The sequence below is a fragment of the Coregonus lavaretus genome (assembly GCF_964263955.1).
Source record: "Coregonus lavaretus genome assembly, contig: HAP1_SCAFFOLD_69, whole genome shotgun sequence".
Lineage (NCBI taxonomy): Eukaryota > Metazoa > Chordata > Actinopteri > Salmoniformes > Salmonidae > Coregonus > Coregonus lavaretus.
Genome location: NW_028158220.1, coordinates 1,760,242 through 1,777,282, shown reverse-complemented (window position 1 = coordinate 1,777,282; position 17,041 = coordinate 1,760,242). Strand labels below are relative to the sequence as shown.

Below are 17,041 nucleotides of genomic sequence, written 5' to 3'. Positions count from 1 at the left end.
TGTCCGTACTGTGAGACGCCTAAGACAGCGCTACAGGGAGACAGGACGGACAGCTGATCGTCCTCGCAGTGACAGACCACGTGTAACAACACCTGCACAGGATCAGTACATCCGAACATCACACCTGCGGGACAGGTACAGGATGGCAACAACAACTAAACGAGTTACACCAGGAACGCACAATCCCTCCATCAGTTGTGGCTTAAACCCATACAGTATGTTGTATCTTAGACCCATACAGTATGTTGTAGCTTAGACCCATACAGTATGTTGTATCCTAGACCCATACAGTATGTTGTTAGACACATACAGTATGTTGTATCTTAGACCCATACAGTATGTTGTATCTTAGACCCATACATTATGTTGTATCTTAGACCCATACAGTATGTTGTATCTTAGACCCATACAGTATGTTGTATCTTAGACCCATACAGTATGTTGTATCTTAGACCCATACAGTATGTTGTATCTTAGACCATACAGTATGTTGTATCTTAGACCCATACAGTATGTTGTATCTTAGACCCATACAGTATGTTGTAGCTTAGACCCATACAGTATGTTGTAGCTTAGACCCATACTGTATGTTGTAGCTTAGACTCATACAGTATGTTGTATCTTAGACCCATACAGTATGTTGTATCTTAGACCCATACAGTATGTTGTATCTAAGACCCATACAGTATGTTGTTAGACCCATACAGTATGTTGTTAGACCCATACAGTATGTTGTCTCTTAGACCCATACAGTATGTTGTATCTTAGACCCATACAGTATGTTGTATCTTAGACCCATACAGTATGTTGTATCTTAGACCCATACAGTATGTTGTTAGACCCATACAGTATGTTGTATCTTAGACCCATACAGTATGTTGTATCTTAGACTCATACAGTATGTTGTATCTTAGACCCATACAGTATGTTGTATCTTAGACCCATACAGTATGTTGTATCTTAGACCCATACAGTATGTTGTTAGACCCATACAGTATGTTGTATCTTAGACCCATACAGTATGTTGTATCTTAGACCCATACAGTATGTTGTTTGTTAGACCCATACAGTAGGTTATATCTTAGACCCATACAGTATGTTGTATCTTAGACCCATACAGTATGTTGTGTCTTAGACCCATACAGTATGTTGTATCTTAGACCCATACAGTATGTTGTTAGACCCATACAGTATGTTGTTAGACCCATACAGTATGTTGTATCTTAGAGCCATACAGTATGTTGTATCTTAGACCCATACAGTATGTTGTTAGACCTATACAGTATGTTGTATCTTAGACCCATACAGTATGTTGTATCTTAGACACATACAGTATGTTGTATCTTTGACCCATACAGTATGTTGTATCTTAGACCCATACAGTATGTTGTATCCTAGACCCATACAGTGTGTTTTATCTTAGACCCATACAGTATGTTGTATCTTAGACCCATACAGTATGTTGTTAGACCCATACAGTATGTTGTATCTTAGACCCATACAGTATGTTGTTAGACCCATACAGTATGTTGTATCTTAAACCCATACAGTATGTTGTTAGACCCATACAGTATGTTGTATCTTAGACCCATACAGTATGTTGTTAGACCCATACAGTATGTTGTGTCTTAGACCCATACAGTATGTTGTATCTTAGACCCATACAGTATGTTGTATCTTAGACCCATACAGTATGTTGTATCTTAGACCCATACAGTATGTTGTTAGACCCATACAGTATGTTGTTAGACCCATACAGTATGTTGTATCTTAGAGCCATACAGTATGTTGTATCTTAGACCCATACAGTATGTTGTATCTTAGACCCATACAGTATGTTGTTAGACCCATACAGTATGTTGTATCTTAGACCCATACAGTATGTTGTATCTTAGACCCATACAGTATGTTGTTAGACCCATACAGTATGTTGTATCTTAGACCCATACAGTATGTTGTTAGACCCATACAGTATGTTGTTAGACCCATACAGTATGTTGTATCTTAGACCCATACAGTATGTTGTATCTTAGACCCATACAGTATGTTGTTAGACCCATACAGTATGTTGTATCTTAGACCCATACAGTATGTTGTATCTTAGACCCATACAGTATGTTGTTAGACCCATACAGTATGTTGTTAGACCCATACAGTATGTTGTATCTTAGACCCATACAGTATGTTGTTAGACCCATACAGTATGTTGTGTCTTAGACCCATACAGTATGTTGTTAGACCCATACAGTATGTTGTATCTTAGACCCATACAGTATGTTGTTAGACCCATACAGTATGTTGTGTCTTAGACCCATACAGTATGTTGTATCTTAGACCCATACAGTATGTTGTATCTTAGAGCCATACAGTATGTTGTATCTTAGACCCATACAGTATGTTGTATCTTAGACCCATACAGTATGTTGTTAGACCCATACAGTATGCTGTATCTTAGACCCATACAGTATGTAGACCCATACAGTAAGTTAAGGCTTAGATCCTATTTTACAGGGTGGTGTCGTGGCTGAAACATTTACTAAAAGTTGAAATGTAAATGTTATTCACCTTTCAAATGGAACCACAAAGATTGTTGGAGGTCCACAGAGAATGTTGACTTGAAAATATGTGTTGTTTTGAATCCGGGACGGGCAGCTCCAGTCCTCGGGGACGGAGTGGTGTCACACTTTCCCCCCATCCCTAGCAAACACAGCTGATTAAACTAAATGCATTCTAAACTGAACATCATGATTAGTTGATTATTGGGGTCAGGTTTATTAGCTGGGATTGGGGCAAAAGTGACATCAATCAGGCCTTTATTAAAACACTTTTTTTTCAAGAAATAATCAAATAGTTTGACCACCCTGTTTGGAAGCTTTTAAATGATCTCAAACTCAACCGTTAATATTTTCCAGTGATGAAGACGATGGATGATTCATTGCATGGTGGGGTTTGCAAAAAGAGTCAACTTCGAGCACCTTCATCTCATGAATGTTTTGGCTTTCAGTTACAAAAAGTCACTTTCTTACCACTTCTTCCAAAGGCAAACATGTAAGGAAAGCTTTTTTTAAATCAAAAGGGATGCTGTCAAAAATGTATTGAATTCAAATGGATTTACCCAGTGTACGAAGCACTACAGCCACTCTGTGATGACAAGCTCTGCTCTTTTATTTAGGGATCTAGTCTAGGTTAAACATCATAGGAAGACAGTTTTATCATGTGGAGGATTCATTCAAGTCTCTGTTTAACTAAATACTCTGTTTGTCTTTGGCAGGAGAGAGACCAGACTCTCACTCTGACAGCGGGAAGAGTCCTACAGCGGAACCAGACCCAGAGACTCCCAAACCAGCGAGACAACACCACTGCTTCCAATGTGAAAAGAGATTTTCCCGATCAGGGGACCTCAAAGCTCATGAGAGGACACACACAGGAGAAAAGCCTTTCCAATGTTCCCAGTGTGGAAAGAGTTTTACCATGTTAAATAGCCTGAAAAGGCATGAGAGAATACACACAGGAGAAAAGCCTTATCAATGTTCCCAATGTGGAAAGAGTTTTACTCAGATAGGGCACCTAAAACAGCATGAGAGAATACACACAGGAGAAAAGCCTTACCACTGCTCCCAGTGTGAAAAGAGATTTTCCCGATCAGATGACCTAAAAGCTCATGAGTGGACACACACAGGAGAAGAGCCTTTCCAATGTTCACAGTGTAAAAAGCGTTTTACTGTGTTAGCTAACCTGAAAAGGCATGAAACAATACACACAGGAGAAAAGCCTTATCAATGTTCCCAATGTGGAATTAGTTTTATTCAGTTAGCTACCCTGAAGCAGCATAAGAGAATACACACAGGAGAAAAGCCATTCCAATGTTCCCATTGTGGAAAGAGTTTTACTCAGAGAGGGTATCTAAAAGTGCATGAGAGAATACACACAGGAGAAAAGCCTTACCACTGCTCCCAGTGTGGGAAGAGTTTTACCTGGTTAAAGAGACTGAAGGAGCATAAGAGAACACACACGAAAAAAGCCCCACCACTGCTCTCTCTCTGTGTGGAAGGACATTTTCCCAGTCAGAGAACCTGAAATCACATGAGAGAATATAGAGGCTGTGTTCTGACTTATGCTTTTAACTGACAATTTGTGTTTTTGTTTATGCCACATGAAATCATTTTGTTTATATGAATTCTTACTCAAAAATAGGCATATTTTTGTTTTTTCACCTCGAGGCCTGATCATATCTAAAATCAGATTAAATACTATAAAATGTGTATTTTGTTTTGGTTATGAACTTTAATGCATTGGTTACAGGTATAAACCCTCAGTTGTTCATTATATTATTTGGATATTGCTAAATGTAAATTATTATATAGATGAATGGAACTTTGCATTTCTTGATTCTAACCTTGAAACCTATAGACTTTGATTTTATATATAAGATTAGGCTTTTGCTAAATGAATTTGATTGAAATTGATTGGATATATGATTTGGATATTGCAAAATGAATTTGATTGATTACATGATTTGGATATTGCAAAATGTAAATGATTAACTAGATTCATAGCATGTGCATTTCTTGATTCTAACATTGAAACCTTTTGAATTTACTTGTTTAATTTAGTTAATTTGTGTACTAGTCCTCAAGCTAAAGGAATATGAAAATGTGGTGACGTTGTTCTGATAACATTGATAAGTTGTTGACATGAAAAACATTCACTACCTCATGACTGTTTCCATCAGGATTATTCCACCATATCAGATAAAACTGGTGCTGATTGTAAAAATGATTTTATTAATGCAGCGTAATTTTATCTGAATATAAATAAAATGTGGAAAACTAGTTCATTATTCTACATTTATGTCTGTTCATTATATACATCTATATGATGTATTGTTACACCATGTAGGAGCAGTATAGACCTAGTCTGTTCATTATATACATCTATATGATGTATTGTTACACCATGGAGGAGCAGTATAGATCTAGTCTGTTCATTATATACATCTATATGATGTATTGTTACACCATGTAGGAGCAGTATAGATCTAGTCTGTTCATTATATACATCTATATGATGTATTGTTACACCATGTAGGAGCAGTATAGACCTAGTCTGTTCATTATATACATCTATATGATGTATTGTTACACCATGTAGGAGCAGTATAGACCTAGTCTGTTCATTATATACATCTATATGATGTATTGTTACACCATGGAGGAGCAGTATAGACCTAGTCTGTTCATTATATACATCTATATGATGTATTGTTACACCATGTAGGAGCAGTATAGATCTAGTCTGTTCATTATATACATCTATATGATGTATTGTTACACCATGTAGGAGCAGTATAGACCTAGTCTGTTCATTATATACATCTATATGATGTATTGTTACACCATGTTGGAGCAGCATGTTAGATAGTTACTTATTTAGATTTTGTTTGACTTAATGAAACTGCCTTAAATGCAGATGTGCTGTAGTATAATTTTTTTAATTTGAACTCGTTAAAAATCTGCACTAATCAATAAACACATCACTGTCTTTGTATGTCTCAATATAATAGTATTATTTAATTATATACATTTAAAATAAACCTCAACCGCGATACCCACTCCAGTCAGCAGATGGCGATGTGTGTCTTTCAGGCGATGCTTAAAGCGTGACGTATAATCTAGTGGACGGGAGGCAACAGTCAACCACCTCCGTAGCTGGTTAGCCAACAGCCGAAAGATTCAAGCTCTAGACGCTTTCGGTGTATATTAGCTACTGTGTTTTAAACACACTTCCGTCGTATCTACTTGTTAACCTATTTCATTTAATATTAAGTTGTTATTAGTCAACATCCCCGACCATGAGCTCACTAAGCTACTCTCCTCCTGCTAAAGAAGAGGAGGTCTGCTGGACGGAGAAAGAAGCTCTAGTGAAAGAGGAGGAGGAAGAGGAGGATGTTACAATACAAAAACAAGTAGAGGGTGAGGCTGTTACCGTGAAAGAAGAAGAGAAAGACGTTACAGTGAAAGAAGAGGAAGACGCGTTCAGAGTGAAAGAGGAGGAGGATGTTACAGTGAAAGAAGAGGAAGACGCGTTCAGAGTGAAAGAGGAAGAGGATGTTACAGTGAAAGAAGAGGAAGACGCGTTCAGAGTGAAAGAGGAAGAGGATGTTACAGTGAAAGAAGAGGAAGACGCGTTCAGAGTGAAAGAGGAGGAGGATGTTACAGTGAAAGAAGAGGAAGACGCGTTCAGAGTGAAAGAGGAGGAGGATGTTACAGTGAAAGAAGAGGAAGACGCGTTCAGAGTAAAAGAGGAGGAGGATGTTACAGTGAAAGAAGAGGAAGACGCGTTCAGAGTGAAAGAGGAGGAGGATGTTACAGTGAAAGAAGAGGAGGATGCAGTTTTTGGAGTGAAAGAGGAGGAAGAGGAGATGACTGTCACATCGAAAAAGGAGGAGGAAGAAGAGGAGGAAGCTGGATATCTGGTTCCGGTTTCCCAAAGGCATCTTAAGGCATCCAATGGTTCTAATGATGAACTTAGCAGTAAGATGGTTTTGAGAAACCGGGCCCTGATTAACACTAGTAAGTACTGTCTTAAAAACAGAGGCACAAACTCTGCAGTTGTTGAACTGATGTGTGGTTTTAAAGGGGGAATCTGCAGTTGCTACATCCATATTTGGACTTTTAAATTATTTATATATAGCCATTGATTCTTGAAGAATATAACACATGCCTCATGAGCTTAGTTCAACTGTCGTACCCCATCAGATCCCAAAATAAGCTTTTTTTACTCCAATGTTTAGAAACAATGTAAATGTAAATCAACACTGTATCGCCTCAACATGGTTAAAACTATAATGGTGATATCATGGATGGTCAGTCCTTGCATCCATAGGTCTGTCTATGATTTTGAGAGTAGTTACATTTCTCCAGTCCCATCCTCATCTTATTACCAAAACAGTGGTGGAATGACAGCTTTGTTATTGTTTGAACTGCAGATTGGTTGATTGATTGATGTGTGGCTTTTTTAAAAGGGGAAACCCAGCAATAAAATGGCTGCCTTGAGACTTTGTTTGGTAAACAGCTGAGGGATGGGGGCTGGAGAAATGTAACCACTCTCAAATTCATAGAGAAAGCTATTGTAGCAACCTTAACCCAAAACCTAGCGACCTCATCAAGAAGTTCAGACATCTTGGTATAACAGTTATAAGGTGTTGGCTTGACAGTCTCTGGACCCAGGTTTGAGTCCAGCTCAGGGCTACCCCCTGGAATTCACTACACTATGAAAACAAGGACTGGCCATCCATGAGGTCAAAATCATAGTTTTAACCTGGTTTTGAAGATATACAGTGTTTGTTTACAACCAGTGGCATTATACAAGCTTATGTTTTGGTTTTTGATGGGGAAATACATTTGAGGCATTTATAAGTTATATTCTTCAAGAATCAATGGTTATACAGTATATGGGTCTTTCTATAACTGCCAGTGAGGATTTCCTTGCATTTATGGCAGTGTAGTTCCCTTAAGGGTCAGTCAACTTTGGTAAAACATACTATGGTGATTCGTGACTTTGGTTGACAAGGCCAAGGCCAATGAAATCCGCGCCTCGCTGGAAGCCCCGCCTTCCACAGGTGATGAGCGTTAGGCTCGGATTCATTCCTTCAATTATTCTGCTCTTTACCTCGTTGTGAACAGGAACGATTCATGCTACAGGTGTAGACCTTACTTACAAGCTACCTGCCCGAATACATAGTGCCAACTGTAAAGTTTGGTGGAGGAGGAATAATGGTCTGGGGCTGTTTTCATGGTTCATGCTCCTTAGTTCCAGTGAAGGGAAATCTTAATGCTACAGCATACAAATTCAAATCTAATTGTATTTGTCACATGCACCAAATAGACCTTACCGTGAAATGCTTACTTACAAGCCCTTAACCAACAGTGCAGTTAAATAAAGTCAATAAAATATTTACTAAATAAACTAAAGTAAAAAATTATAAAAAGTAACACAATAACATTTTATATATTTTATATTTGAAGAATCTCAAATATAACATATTTATTGATTTGTTTAACACTTCTTTGGTTACTACATGATTCCATATGTGTTATTTCACAGTTTTGATGTCGTCACTGTTATTCTACAATGTAGAAAATAGTACAAATAAAGAAAAACCCTTGAATGAGTAGGTGTGTCCAAACCTTTGACCTGTATTGTGTATATATATATATATACATATTTACAAAATAATATATGGGGGATTGGAAATGATGGAAGCTGCAATCTATCTGCTATATTAAAGCTGACAATAGGCAGGTTTCTCAACTCATACCCTGATTTTTAAAAGGGATTACGTGCCAATTAGCTTAGCAACCGCGTGACGCTGCATGACAACGTGAACATGATTGGTCGACAGTCTCTTGGATGGCCGTTATACGTTTTTTTGACATTGTCTGGAAAAGTTTTTCCTTTAAAAAGTGTTTTGTTTACTAGCCTACCTATTGAATTTGGATCTCGCGACGCCGTTAGCCTCAGTTAGCCGTGGATAGTCCCGGGCTTCTGGCTGTTTAAATCCCTGCTGGTTGTTGCGGTTTCCATCGGTCCTGCTAGCTGTGCTGACTGGAATGGCGTACCAGCGTTAGCCTACGTTGCTACCATCATGGCGCCCAAAGTTAAAGAAGGCTGGAGTAATGGAGAGGACAGTGTTTCGCTATCACAGGTGGTTGATCTTTCAACTTCACCGCATCAAAGGGACGATGGACGGGGCCATGTACCGTCAAATCTTGGGTGAGAACCTCCTTCCCTCAGCCAGGGCATTGAAAATGGGTCGTGGATGGGTATTCCAGCATGACAATGACCCAAAACACACGGCCAAGGCAACAAAGGAGTGGCTCAAGAAGAAGCACATTAAGGTCCTGGAGTGGCCTAGCCAGTCTCCAGACCTTAATCCCATAGAAAATCTGTGGTGGGAGCTGAAGGTTCGAGTTGCCAAACGTCAGCCTCGAAACCTTTAATGACTTGGAGAAGATCTGCAAAGAGGAGTGGGACGAAATCCCTCCTGAGATGTGTGCAAACCTGGTGGCCAACTACAAGAAACGTCTGACCTCTGTGATTGCCAACAAGGGTTTTGCCACCAAGTACTAAGTCATGTTTTGCAGAGGGGTCAAATACTTATTTCCCTAATTAAAATGCAAATCAGTTTATAACATTTTTGACAAGCGTTTTTCTGGATTTTGTTGTTGTTATTCTGTCTCTCACTGTTCAAATAAACCTACCGTTAAAATTATAGACTGATCATTTCTTTGTCAGTTGGCAAATGTACAAAATCAGCAGGGGATCAAATACTTTTTTCCCTCACTGTATATGGTATTGTTAGGTGAGGTTATGGGTCCTACAGTAGGTCTATGTTGTTAGGTGAAGTTATGGGTCCTACAGTAGGTCTGTGTTGTTGTTAGGTGAAGTTATGGGTCCTACAGTAGGTCTATGTTGTTGTTGTTAGGTGAAGTTATGGGTCCTACAGTAGGTCTATGTTGTTAGGTGAAGTTATGGGTCCTACAGTAGGTCTATGTTGTTAGGTGAAATTATGGGTCCTACAGTAGGTCTATGTTATTGTTAGGTGAAGTTATGGGTCCTACAGTAGGTCTATGTTGTTAGGTGAAGTTATGGGTCCTACAGTAGGTCTATGTTATTGTTAGGTGAAGTTATGGGTCCTACAGTAGGTCTATGTTATTGTTAGGTGAAGTTATGGGTCCTACAGTAGGTCTGTGGTATTGTTAGGTGAAGTTATGGGTCCTACAGTAGGTCTATGTTATTGTTAGGTGAAGTTATGGGTCCTACAGTAGGTCTATGTTGTTAGGTGAAGTTATGGGTCTTACAGTAGGTCTATGTTATTGTTAGGTGAAGTTATGGGTCCTACAGTAGGTCTATGTTGTTGTTAGGTGAAGTTATGGGTCCTACAGTAGGTATATGTTGTTAGGTGAAGTTATGGGTCCTACAGTAGGTCTATGTTGTTGTTAGGTGAAGTTATGGGTCCTACAGTAGGTCTATGTTGTTAGGTGAAGTTATGGGTCCTACAGTAGGTATGTGATATTGTTAGGTGAAGTTATGGGTCCTACAGTAGGTCTATGTTGTTGTTAGGTGAAGTTATGGGTCCTACAGTAGGTCTGTGGTATTGTTAGGTGAAGTTATGGGTCCTACAGTAGGTCTATGTTATTGTTAGGTGAAGTTATGGGTCCTACAGTAGGTCTATGTTGTTAGGTGAAGTTATGGGTCTTACAGTAGGTCTATGTTATTGTTAGGTGAAGTTATGGGTCCTACAGTAGGTCTATGTTGTTAGGTGAAGTTATGGGTCTTACAGTAGGTCTATGTTGTTAGGTGAAGTTATGGGTCCTACAGTAGGTCTATGTTGTTAGGTGAAGTTATGGGTCCTACAGTAGGTCTATGTTGTTAGGTGAAGTTATGGGTGCTACAGTAGGTCTATGTTATTGTTAGGTGAAGTTATGGGTCCTACAGTAGGTCTATGTTATTGTTGTTAGGTGAAGATACAGTGGGGAGAACAAGTATTTGATACACTGCCGATGTTGCAGGTTTTCCTACTTACAAACCATGTAGAGGTCTGTAATTTTTATCATAGGTACACTTCAACTGTGAGAGACGGAATCTAAAACAAAAATACAGAAAATCACATTGTATGATTTTTAAGTATTTGATACATCAGAAAAGCAGAACTTAATATTTGGTTCAGAAACCTTTGTTTGCAATTACAGAGATCATACGTTTCCTGTAGGTCTTGACCAGGTTTGCACACACTGCAGCAGGGATTTTGGCCCACTCCTCCATACAGACCTTCTCCAGATCCTTCAGGTTTCGGGGCTGTCGCTGGGCAATACGGACTTCCAGCTCCCTCCAAAGATGTTCTATTGGGTTCAGGTCTGGAGACTGGCTAGGCCACTCCAGGACCTTGAGATGCTTCTTACGGAGCCACTCCTTAGTTGCCCTGGCTGTGTGTTTTGGGTCGTTGTCATGCTGGAAGACCCAGCCACGACCCATCTTCAATGCTCTTACTGAGGGAAGGAGGTTGTTGACCAAGATCTTGCGATACATGGCCCCATCCATCCTCCCCTCAATACGGTGCAGTCGTCCTGTCCCCTTTGCAGAAAAGCATCCCCAAAGAATGATGTTTTCACCTCCATGCTTCACGGTTGGGATGGTGTTCTTGGGGTTGTACTCATCCTTCTTCTTCCTCCAAACACGGCAAGTGGAGTTTAGACCAAAAAGCTCTATTTTTTGTCTCATCAGACCACATGACCTTCTCCCATTCCTCCTCTGAATCATCCAGATGGTCATTGGCAAACTTCAGACGGGCCTGGACATGCGCTGGCTTGAGCAGGGGGACCTTGCGTGCGCTGCAGGATTTTAATCCATGACGGCGTAGTGTGTTACTAATGGTTTTCTTTGAGACTGTGGTCCCAGCTCTCTTCAGGTCATTGACCAGGTCCTGCCGTGTAGTTCTGGGCTGATCCCTCACCTTCCTCATGATCATTGATGCCCCACGAGGTGAGATCTTGCATGGAGCCCCAGACCGAGGGTGATTGACCGTCATCCTGAACTTCTTCCATTTTCTTATAATTGCGCCAACAGTTGTTGCCTTCTCACCAAGCTGCTTGCCTATTGTCCTGTAGCCCATCCCAGCCTTGCCTATTGTCCTGTAGCCCAGTGCAGGTCTACAATTTTATCCCTGATGTCCTTACACAGCTCTCTGGTCTTGGCCATTGTGGAGAGGTTGGAGTCTGTTTGATTGAGTGTGTGGACAGGTGTCTTTTATACAGGTAACGAGTTCAAACAGGTGCAGTTAATACAGGTAATGAGTGGAGAACAGGAGGGCTTCTTAAAGAAAAACTAACAGGTCTGTGAGAGCCGGAATTCTTACTGGTTGGTAGGTGATCAAATAATTATGTCATGCAATAAAATGCAAATTAATTAGTTAAAAATCATACATTGTGATTTTCTGGATTTTTGTTTTAGATTCCATTTCTCACAGTTGAAGTGTACCTATGATCAAAATTACAGACCTCTACATGCTTTGTAAGTAGGAAAACCTGCAAAATCGGCAGTGTATCAAATACTTGTTCTCCCCACTGTATGGGTCCTACAGTAGGTCTATGTGGTTGTTAGGTGAAGTTATGGGTCCTACAGTAGGTCTATGTTATTGTTAGGTGAAGTTATGGGTCCTACAGTGGGTCTATGTTGTTAGGTGAAGTTATGGGTCCTACAGTAGGTCTATGTTATTGTGAGGTGAAGTTATGGGTCCTACAGTAGGTCTATGTTGTTGTGAGGTGAAGTTATGGGTCCTACAGTAGGTCTATGTTATTGTTAGGTGAAGTTATGGGTCCTACAGTGGGTCTATGTTGTTAGGTGAAGTTATGGGTCCTACAGTAGGTCTATGTTGTTGTTAGGTGAAGTTATGGGTCCTACAGTAGGTCTATGTTGTTGTGAGGTGAAGTTATGGGTCCTACAGTAGGTCTATGTTGTTAGGTGAAGTTATGGGTCCTACAGTAGGTCTATGTTGTTAGGTGAAGTTATGGGTCCTACAGTAGGTCTATGTTGTTAGGTGAAGTTATGGGTCCTACAGTAGGTCTATGTTGTTAGGTGAAGTTATGGGTCCTACAGTAGGTCTATGTTGTTAGGTGAAGTTATGGGTCCTACAGTAGATATATGTTGTTAGGTGAAGTTATGGGTCCTACAGTAGGTCTATGTTGTTAGGTGAAGTTATGGGTCCTACAGTAGGTCTATGTTGTTAGGTGAAGTTATGGGTCCTACAGTAGGTCTATGTTGTTAGGTGAAGTTATGGGTCCTACAGTAGGTCTGTGTTGTTAGGTGAAGTTATGGGTCCTACAGTAGGTCTATGTTGTTAGGTGAAGTTATGGGTCCTACAGTAGGTCTATGTTATTAGGCGAAGTTATGGGTCCTACGGTAGGTCTATGTTGTTAGGTGAAGTTATGGGTTCTACAGTAGGTATATGTTGTTAGGTGAAGTTATGGGTCCTACAGTAGGTCTATGTTGTTAGGTGAAGTTATGGGTCCTACAGTAGGTCTATGTTATTAGGTGAAGTTATGGGTCCTACGGTAGGTCTATGTTGTTAGGTGAAGTTATGGGTTCTACAGTAGGTCTATGTTGTTAGGTGAAGTTATGGGTCCTACAGTAGGTCTATGTTGTTAGGTGAAGTCATGGGTCCTACAGTAGGTCTATGGTATTGTTAGGTGAAGTTATAGGTCCTACAGTAGGTCTATGTTGTTAGGTGAAGTTATGGGTCCTACTGTAGGTCTATGTTGTTAGGTGAAGTTATGGGTCCTACAGTAGGTCTATGTTGTTAGGTGAAGTTATGGGTCCTACAGTAGGTCTATGTTGTTGTTAGGTGAAGTTATGGGTCCTACAGTAGGTATATTGTGTTAGGTGAAGTTATGGGTCCTACAGTAGGTCTATGTTGTTGTTAGGTGAAGTTATGGGTCCTACAGTAGGTATATTGTGTTAGGTGAAGTTATGGGTCCTACAGTAGGTCTATGTTGTTGTTAGGTGAAGTTATGGGTCCTACAGTAGGTCTATGGTATTGTTAGGTGAAGTTATAGGTCCTACAGTAGGTCTATGTTGTTAGGTGAAGTTATGGGTCCTACAGTAGGTCTATGGTATTGTTAGGTGAAGTTATAGGTCCTACAGTAGGTCTATGTTGTTAGGTGAAGTTATGGGTCCTACAGTAGGTCTGTGTTGTTGTTAGGTGAAGTTATGGGTCCTACAGTAGGTCTATGTTGTTGTTAGGTGAAGTTATGGGTCCTACAGTAGGTCTATATTGTTGCTAGGTGAAGTTATGGGTCCTACAGTAGGTATATTGTGTTAGGTGAAGTTATGGGTCCTACAGTAGGTCTGTGTTGTTGTTAGGTGAAGTTATGGGTCCTACAGTAGGTCTATGTTGTTAGGTGAAGTTATGGGTCCTACAGTAGGTCTATGTTGTTAGTTGAAGTTATGGGTTCTACAGTAGGTCTATGTTGTTGTTAGGTGAAGTTATGGGTCCTACAGTAGGTCTTTGTTGTTGTGAGGTGAAGTTATAAGTCCTACAGTAGGTATATGTTGTTAGGTGAAGTTATAAGTCCTACAGTAGGTCTATGTTGTTAGGTGAAGTTATGGGTCCTACAGTAGGTCTATGTTATTGTTAGGTGAAGTTATGGGTCCTACAGTAGGTCTATGTTGTTAGGTGACGTTATGGGTCCTACAGTAGGTATATGTTGTTAGGTGAAGTTATGGGTCCTACAGTAGGTCTATGTTGTTGTTAGGTGAAGTTATGGATCTTATAGTGGGTCTATGTTGTTGTTAGTTGAAGTTATGGGTCCTAGAGTAGGTCTATGTTATTGTTAGTTGAAGTTATGGGTCCTACAGTAGGTCTATGTTATTGTTAGGTGAAGTTATGGGTCCTACAGTAGGTTTGTGTTGTTAGGTGAAGTTATGGGTCCTACAGTAGGTCTATGTTGTTAGGTGAAGTTATGGGTCCTACAGTAGGTCTATGTAATTAGGTGAAGTTATGGGTCCTACGGTAGGTCTATGTTGTTAGGTGAAGTTATGGGTTCTACAGTAGGTCTATGTTGTTAGGTGAAGTTATGGGTCCTACAGTAGGTCTATGTTGTTAGGTGAAGTTATGGGTCCTACAGTAGGTCTATGTTATTAGGTGAAGTTATGGGTCCTACGGTAGGTCTATGTTGTTAGGTGAAGTTATGGGTCCTACAGTAGGTCTATGTTGTTGTTAGGTGAAGTTATGGATCCTACAGTAGGTCTATGGTATTGTTAGGTGAAGTTATAGGTCCTACAGTAGGTCTATGTAGTTAGGTGAAGTTATGGGTCCTACAGTAGGTCTATGGTATTGTTAGGTGAAGTTATAGGTCCTACAGTAGGTCTATGTTGTTAGGTGAAGTTATGGGTCCTACAGTAGGTCTGTGTTGTTGTTAGGTGAAGTTATGGGTCCTACAGTAGGTCTATGTTGTTGTTAGGTGAAGTTATGGGTCCTACAGTAGGTCTATATTGTTGTTAGGTGAAGTTATGGGTCCTACAGTAGGTATATTGTGTTAGGTGAAGTTATGGGTCCTACAGTAGGTCTGTGTTGTTGTTAGGTGAAGTTATGGGTCCTACAGTAGGTCTATGTTGTTAGGTGAAGTTATGGGTCCTACAGTAGGTCTATGTTGTTAGGTGAAGTTATGGGTTCTACAGTAGGTCTATGTTGTTGTTAGGTGAAGTTATGGGTCCTACAGTAGGTCTATGTTGTTGTGAGGTGAAGTTATAAGTCCTACAGTAGGTATATGTTGTTAGGTGAAGTTATAAGTCCTACAGTAGGTCTATGTTGTTAGGTGAAGTTATGGGTCCTACAGTAGGTCTATGTTATTGTTAGGTGAAGTTATGGGTCCTACAGTAGGTCTATGTTGTTAGGTGACGTTATGGGTCCTACAGTAGGTATATGTTGTTAGGTGAAGTTATGGGTCCTACAGTAGGTCTATGTTGTTGTTAGGTGAAGTTATGGATCTTATAGTGGGTCTATGTTGTTGTTAGTTGAAGTTATGGGTCCTACAGTAGGTCTATGTTATTGTTAGTTGAAGTTATGGGTCCTACAGTAGGTCTATGTTATTGTTAGGTGAAGTTATGGGTCCTACAGTAGGTTTGTGTTGTTAGGTGAAGTTATGGGTCCTACAGTAGGTCTATGTTGTTAGGTGAAGTTATGGGTCCTACAGTAGGTCTATGTAATTAGGTGAAGTTATGGGTCCTACGGTAGGTCTATGTTGTTAGGTGAAGTTATGGGTTCTACAGTAGGTCTATGTTGTTAGGTGAAGTTATGGGTCCTACAGTAGGTCTATGTTGTTAGGTGAAGTTATGGGTCCTACAGTAGGTCTATGTTATTAGGTGAAGTTATGGGTCCTACGGTAGGTCTATGTTGTTAGGTGAAGTTATGGGTCCTACAGTAGGTCTATGTTGTTAGGTGAAGTTATGGGTCCTACAGTAGGTCTATGTTGTTAGGTGAAGTTATGGGTCCTACAGTAGGTCTATGTTGTTAAGTGAAGTTATGGGTCCTACAGTAGGTCTATGTTGTTAGGTGTAGTTATGGGTCCTACAGTAGGTCTATGTTGTTGTTAGGTGAAGTTATGGGTCCTACAGTAGGTCTATGTTGTTGTTAGGTGAAGTTATGGGTCCTACAGTAGGTCTATGTTGTTAGGTGAAGTTATGGGTCCTACAGTAGGTCTATGTTATTAGGTGAAGTTATGGGTCCTACAGTAGGTCTATGTTGTTAGGTGAAGTTATGGCTCCTACAGTAGGTCTGTGTTATTGTTAGGTGAAATTATGGGTCCTACAGTAGGTCTATGTTGTTAGGTGAAATTATGGGTCCTACAGTAGGTCTGTGTTATTGTTAGGTGAAGTTATGGGTCCTACAGTAGGTCTATGTTGTTAGGTGAAGTTATGGGTCCTACAGTAGGTCTATGTTATTGTTAGGTGAAGTTATGGGTCCTACAGTAGGTCTGTGTTATTGTTAGGTGAAGTTATGGGTCCTACAGTAGGTTTATGTTGTTAGGTGAAGTTATGGGTCCTACAGTAGGTCTATGTTGTTAGGTGAAGTTATGGGTTCTACAGTAGGTCTATGTTGTTGTTTGGTGAAGTTATGGGTCCTACAGTAGGTCTATGTTGTTAGGTGAAGTTATGGGTCCTACAGTAGGTCTATGTTATTAGTTGAAGTTATGGGTCCTACAGTAGGTCTATGTTGTTAGGTGAAGTTATGGGTCCTACAGTAGGTCTATGTTGTTAGGTAAAGTTATGGGTCCTACAGTAGGTATATGTTGTTAGGTGAAGTTATGGGTCCTACAGTAGGTCTATGTTGTTGTTAGGTGAAGTTATGGGTCCTACAGTAGGTCTATTTTGGTAGGTGTAGTTATGGGTCCTACAGTAGGTGTATGTTGTTAGGTGAAGTTATGGGTCCTACAGTAGGTCTATGTTGTTGTTTGGTGAAGTTATGGGTCTTACAGTGGGTCTA

At 40.1% G+C, this 17,041-nt stretch overlaps 2 protein-coding genes across 2 annotated transcripts in view; both read left to right on the top strand.

Annotated features, from left to right (window-relative positions):
* LOC311124270 (uncharacterized protein) overlaps positions 1-4,673 on the top strand; it is a gene marked incomplete at its 3' end in the record, with an annotated part of 41,941 nt that extends 37,268 nt beyond the window's left edge. The window contains exons 3-5 of the mRNA XM_084198439.1: positions 3,483-3,563; positions 3,801-3,958; positions 4,630-4,673. Of these exons, the coding sequence (XP_084054565.1) occupies positions 3,483-3,563; positions 3,801-3,958; positions 4,630-4,673 (283 nt within the window). The remainder of the gene's footprint in view (positions 1-3,482; positions 3,564-3,800; positions 3,959-4,629) is intronic.
* The window catches only part of LOC311124275 (uncharacterized protein), a gene marked incomplete at its 5' end in the record, with an annotated part of 339,652 nt that overhangs the window by 81,120 nt on the left and 241,491 nt on the right, over positions 1-17,041 (top strand). The gene's annotated exons all lie outside the window — the stretch shown is intronic.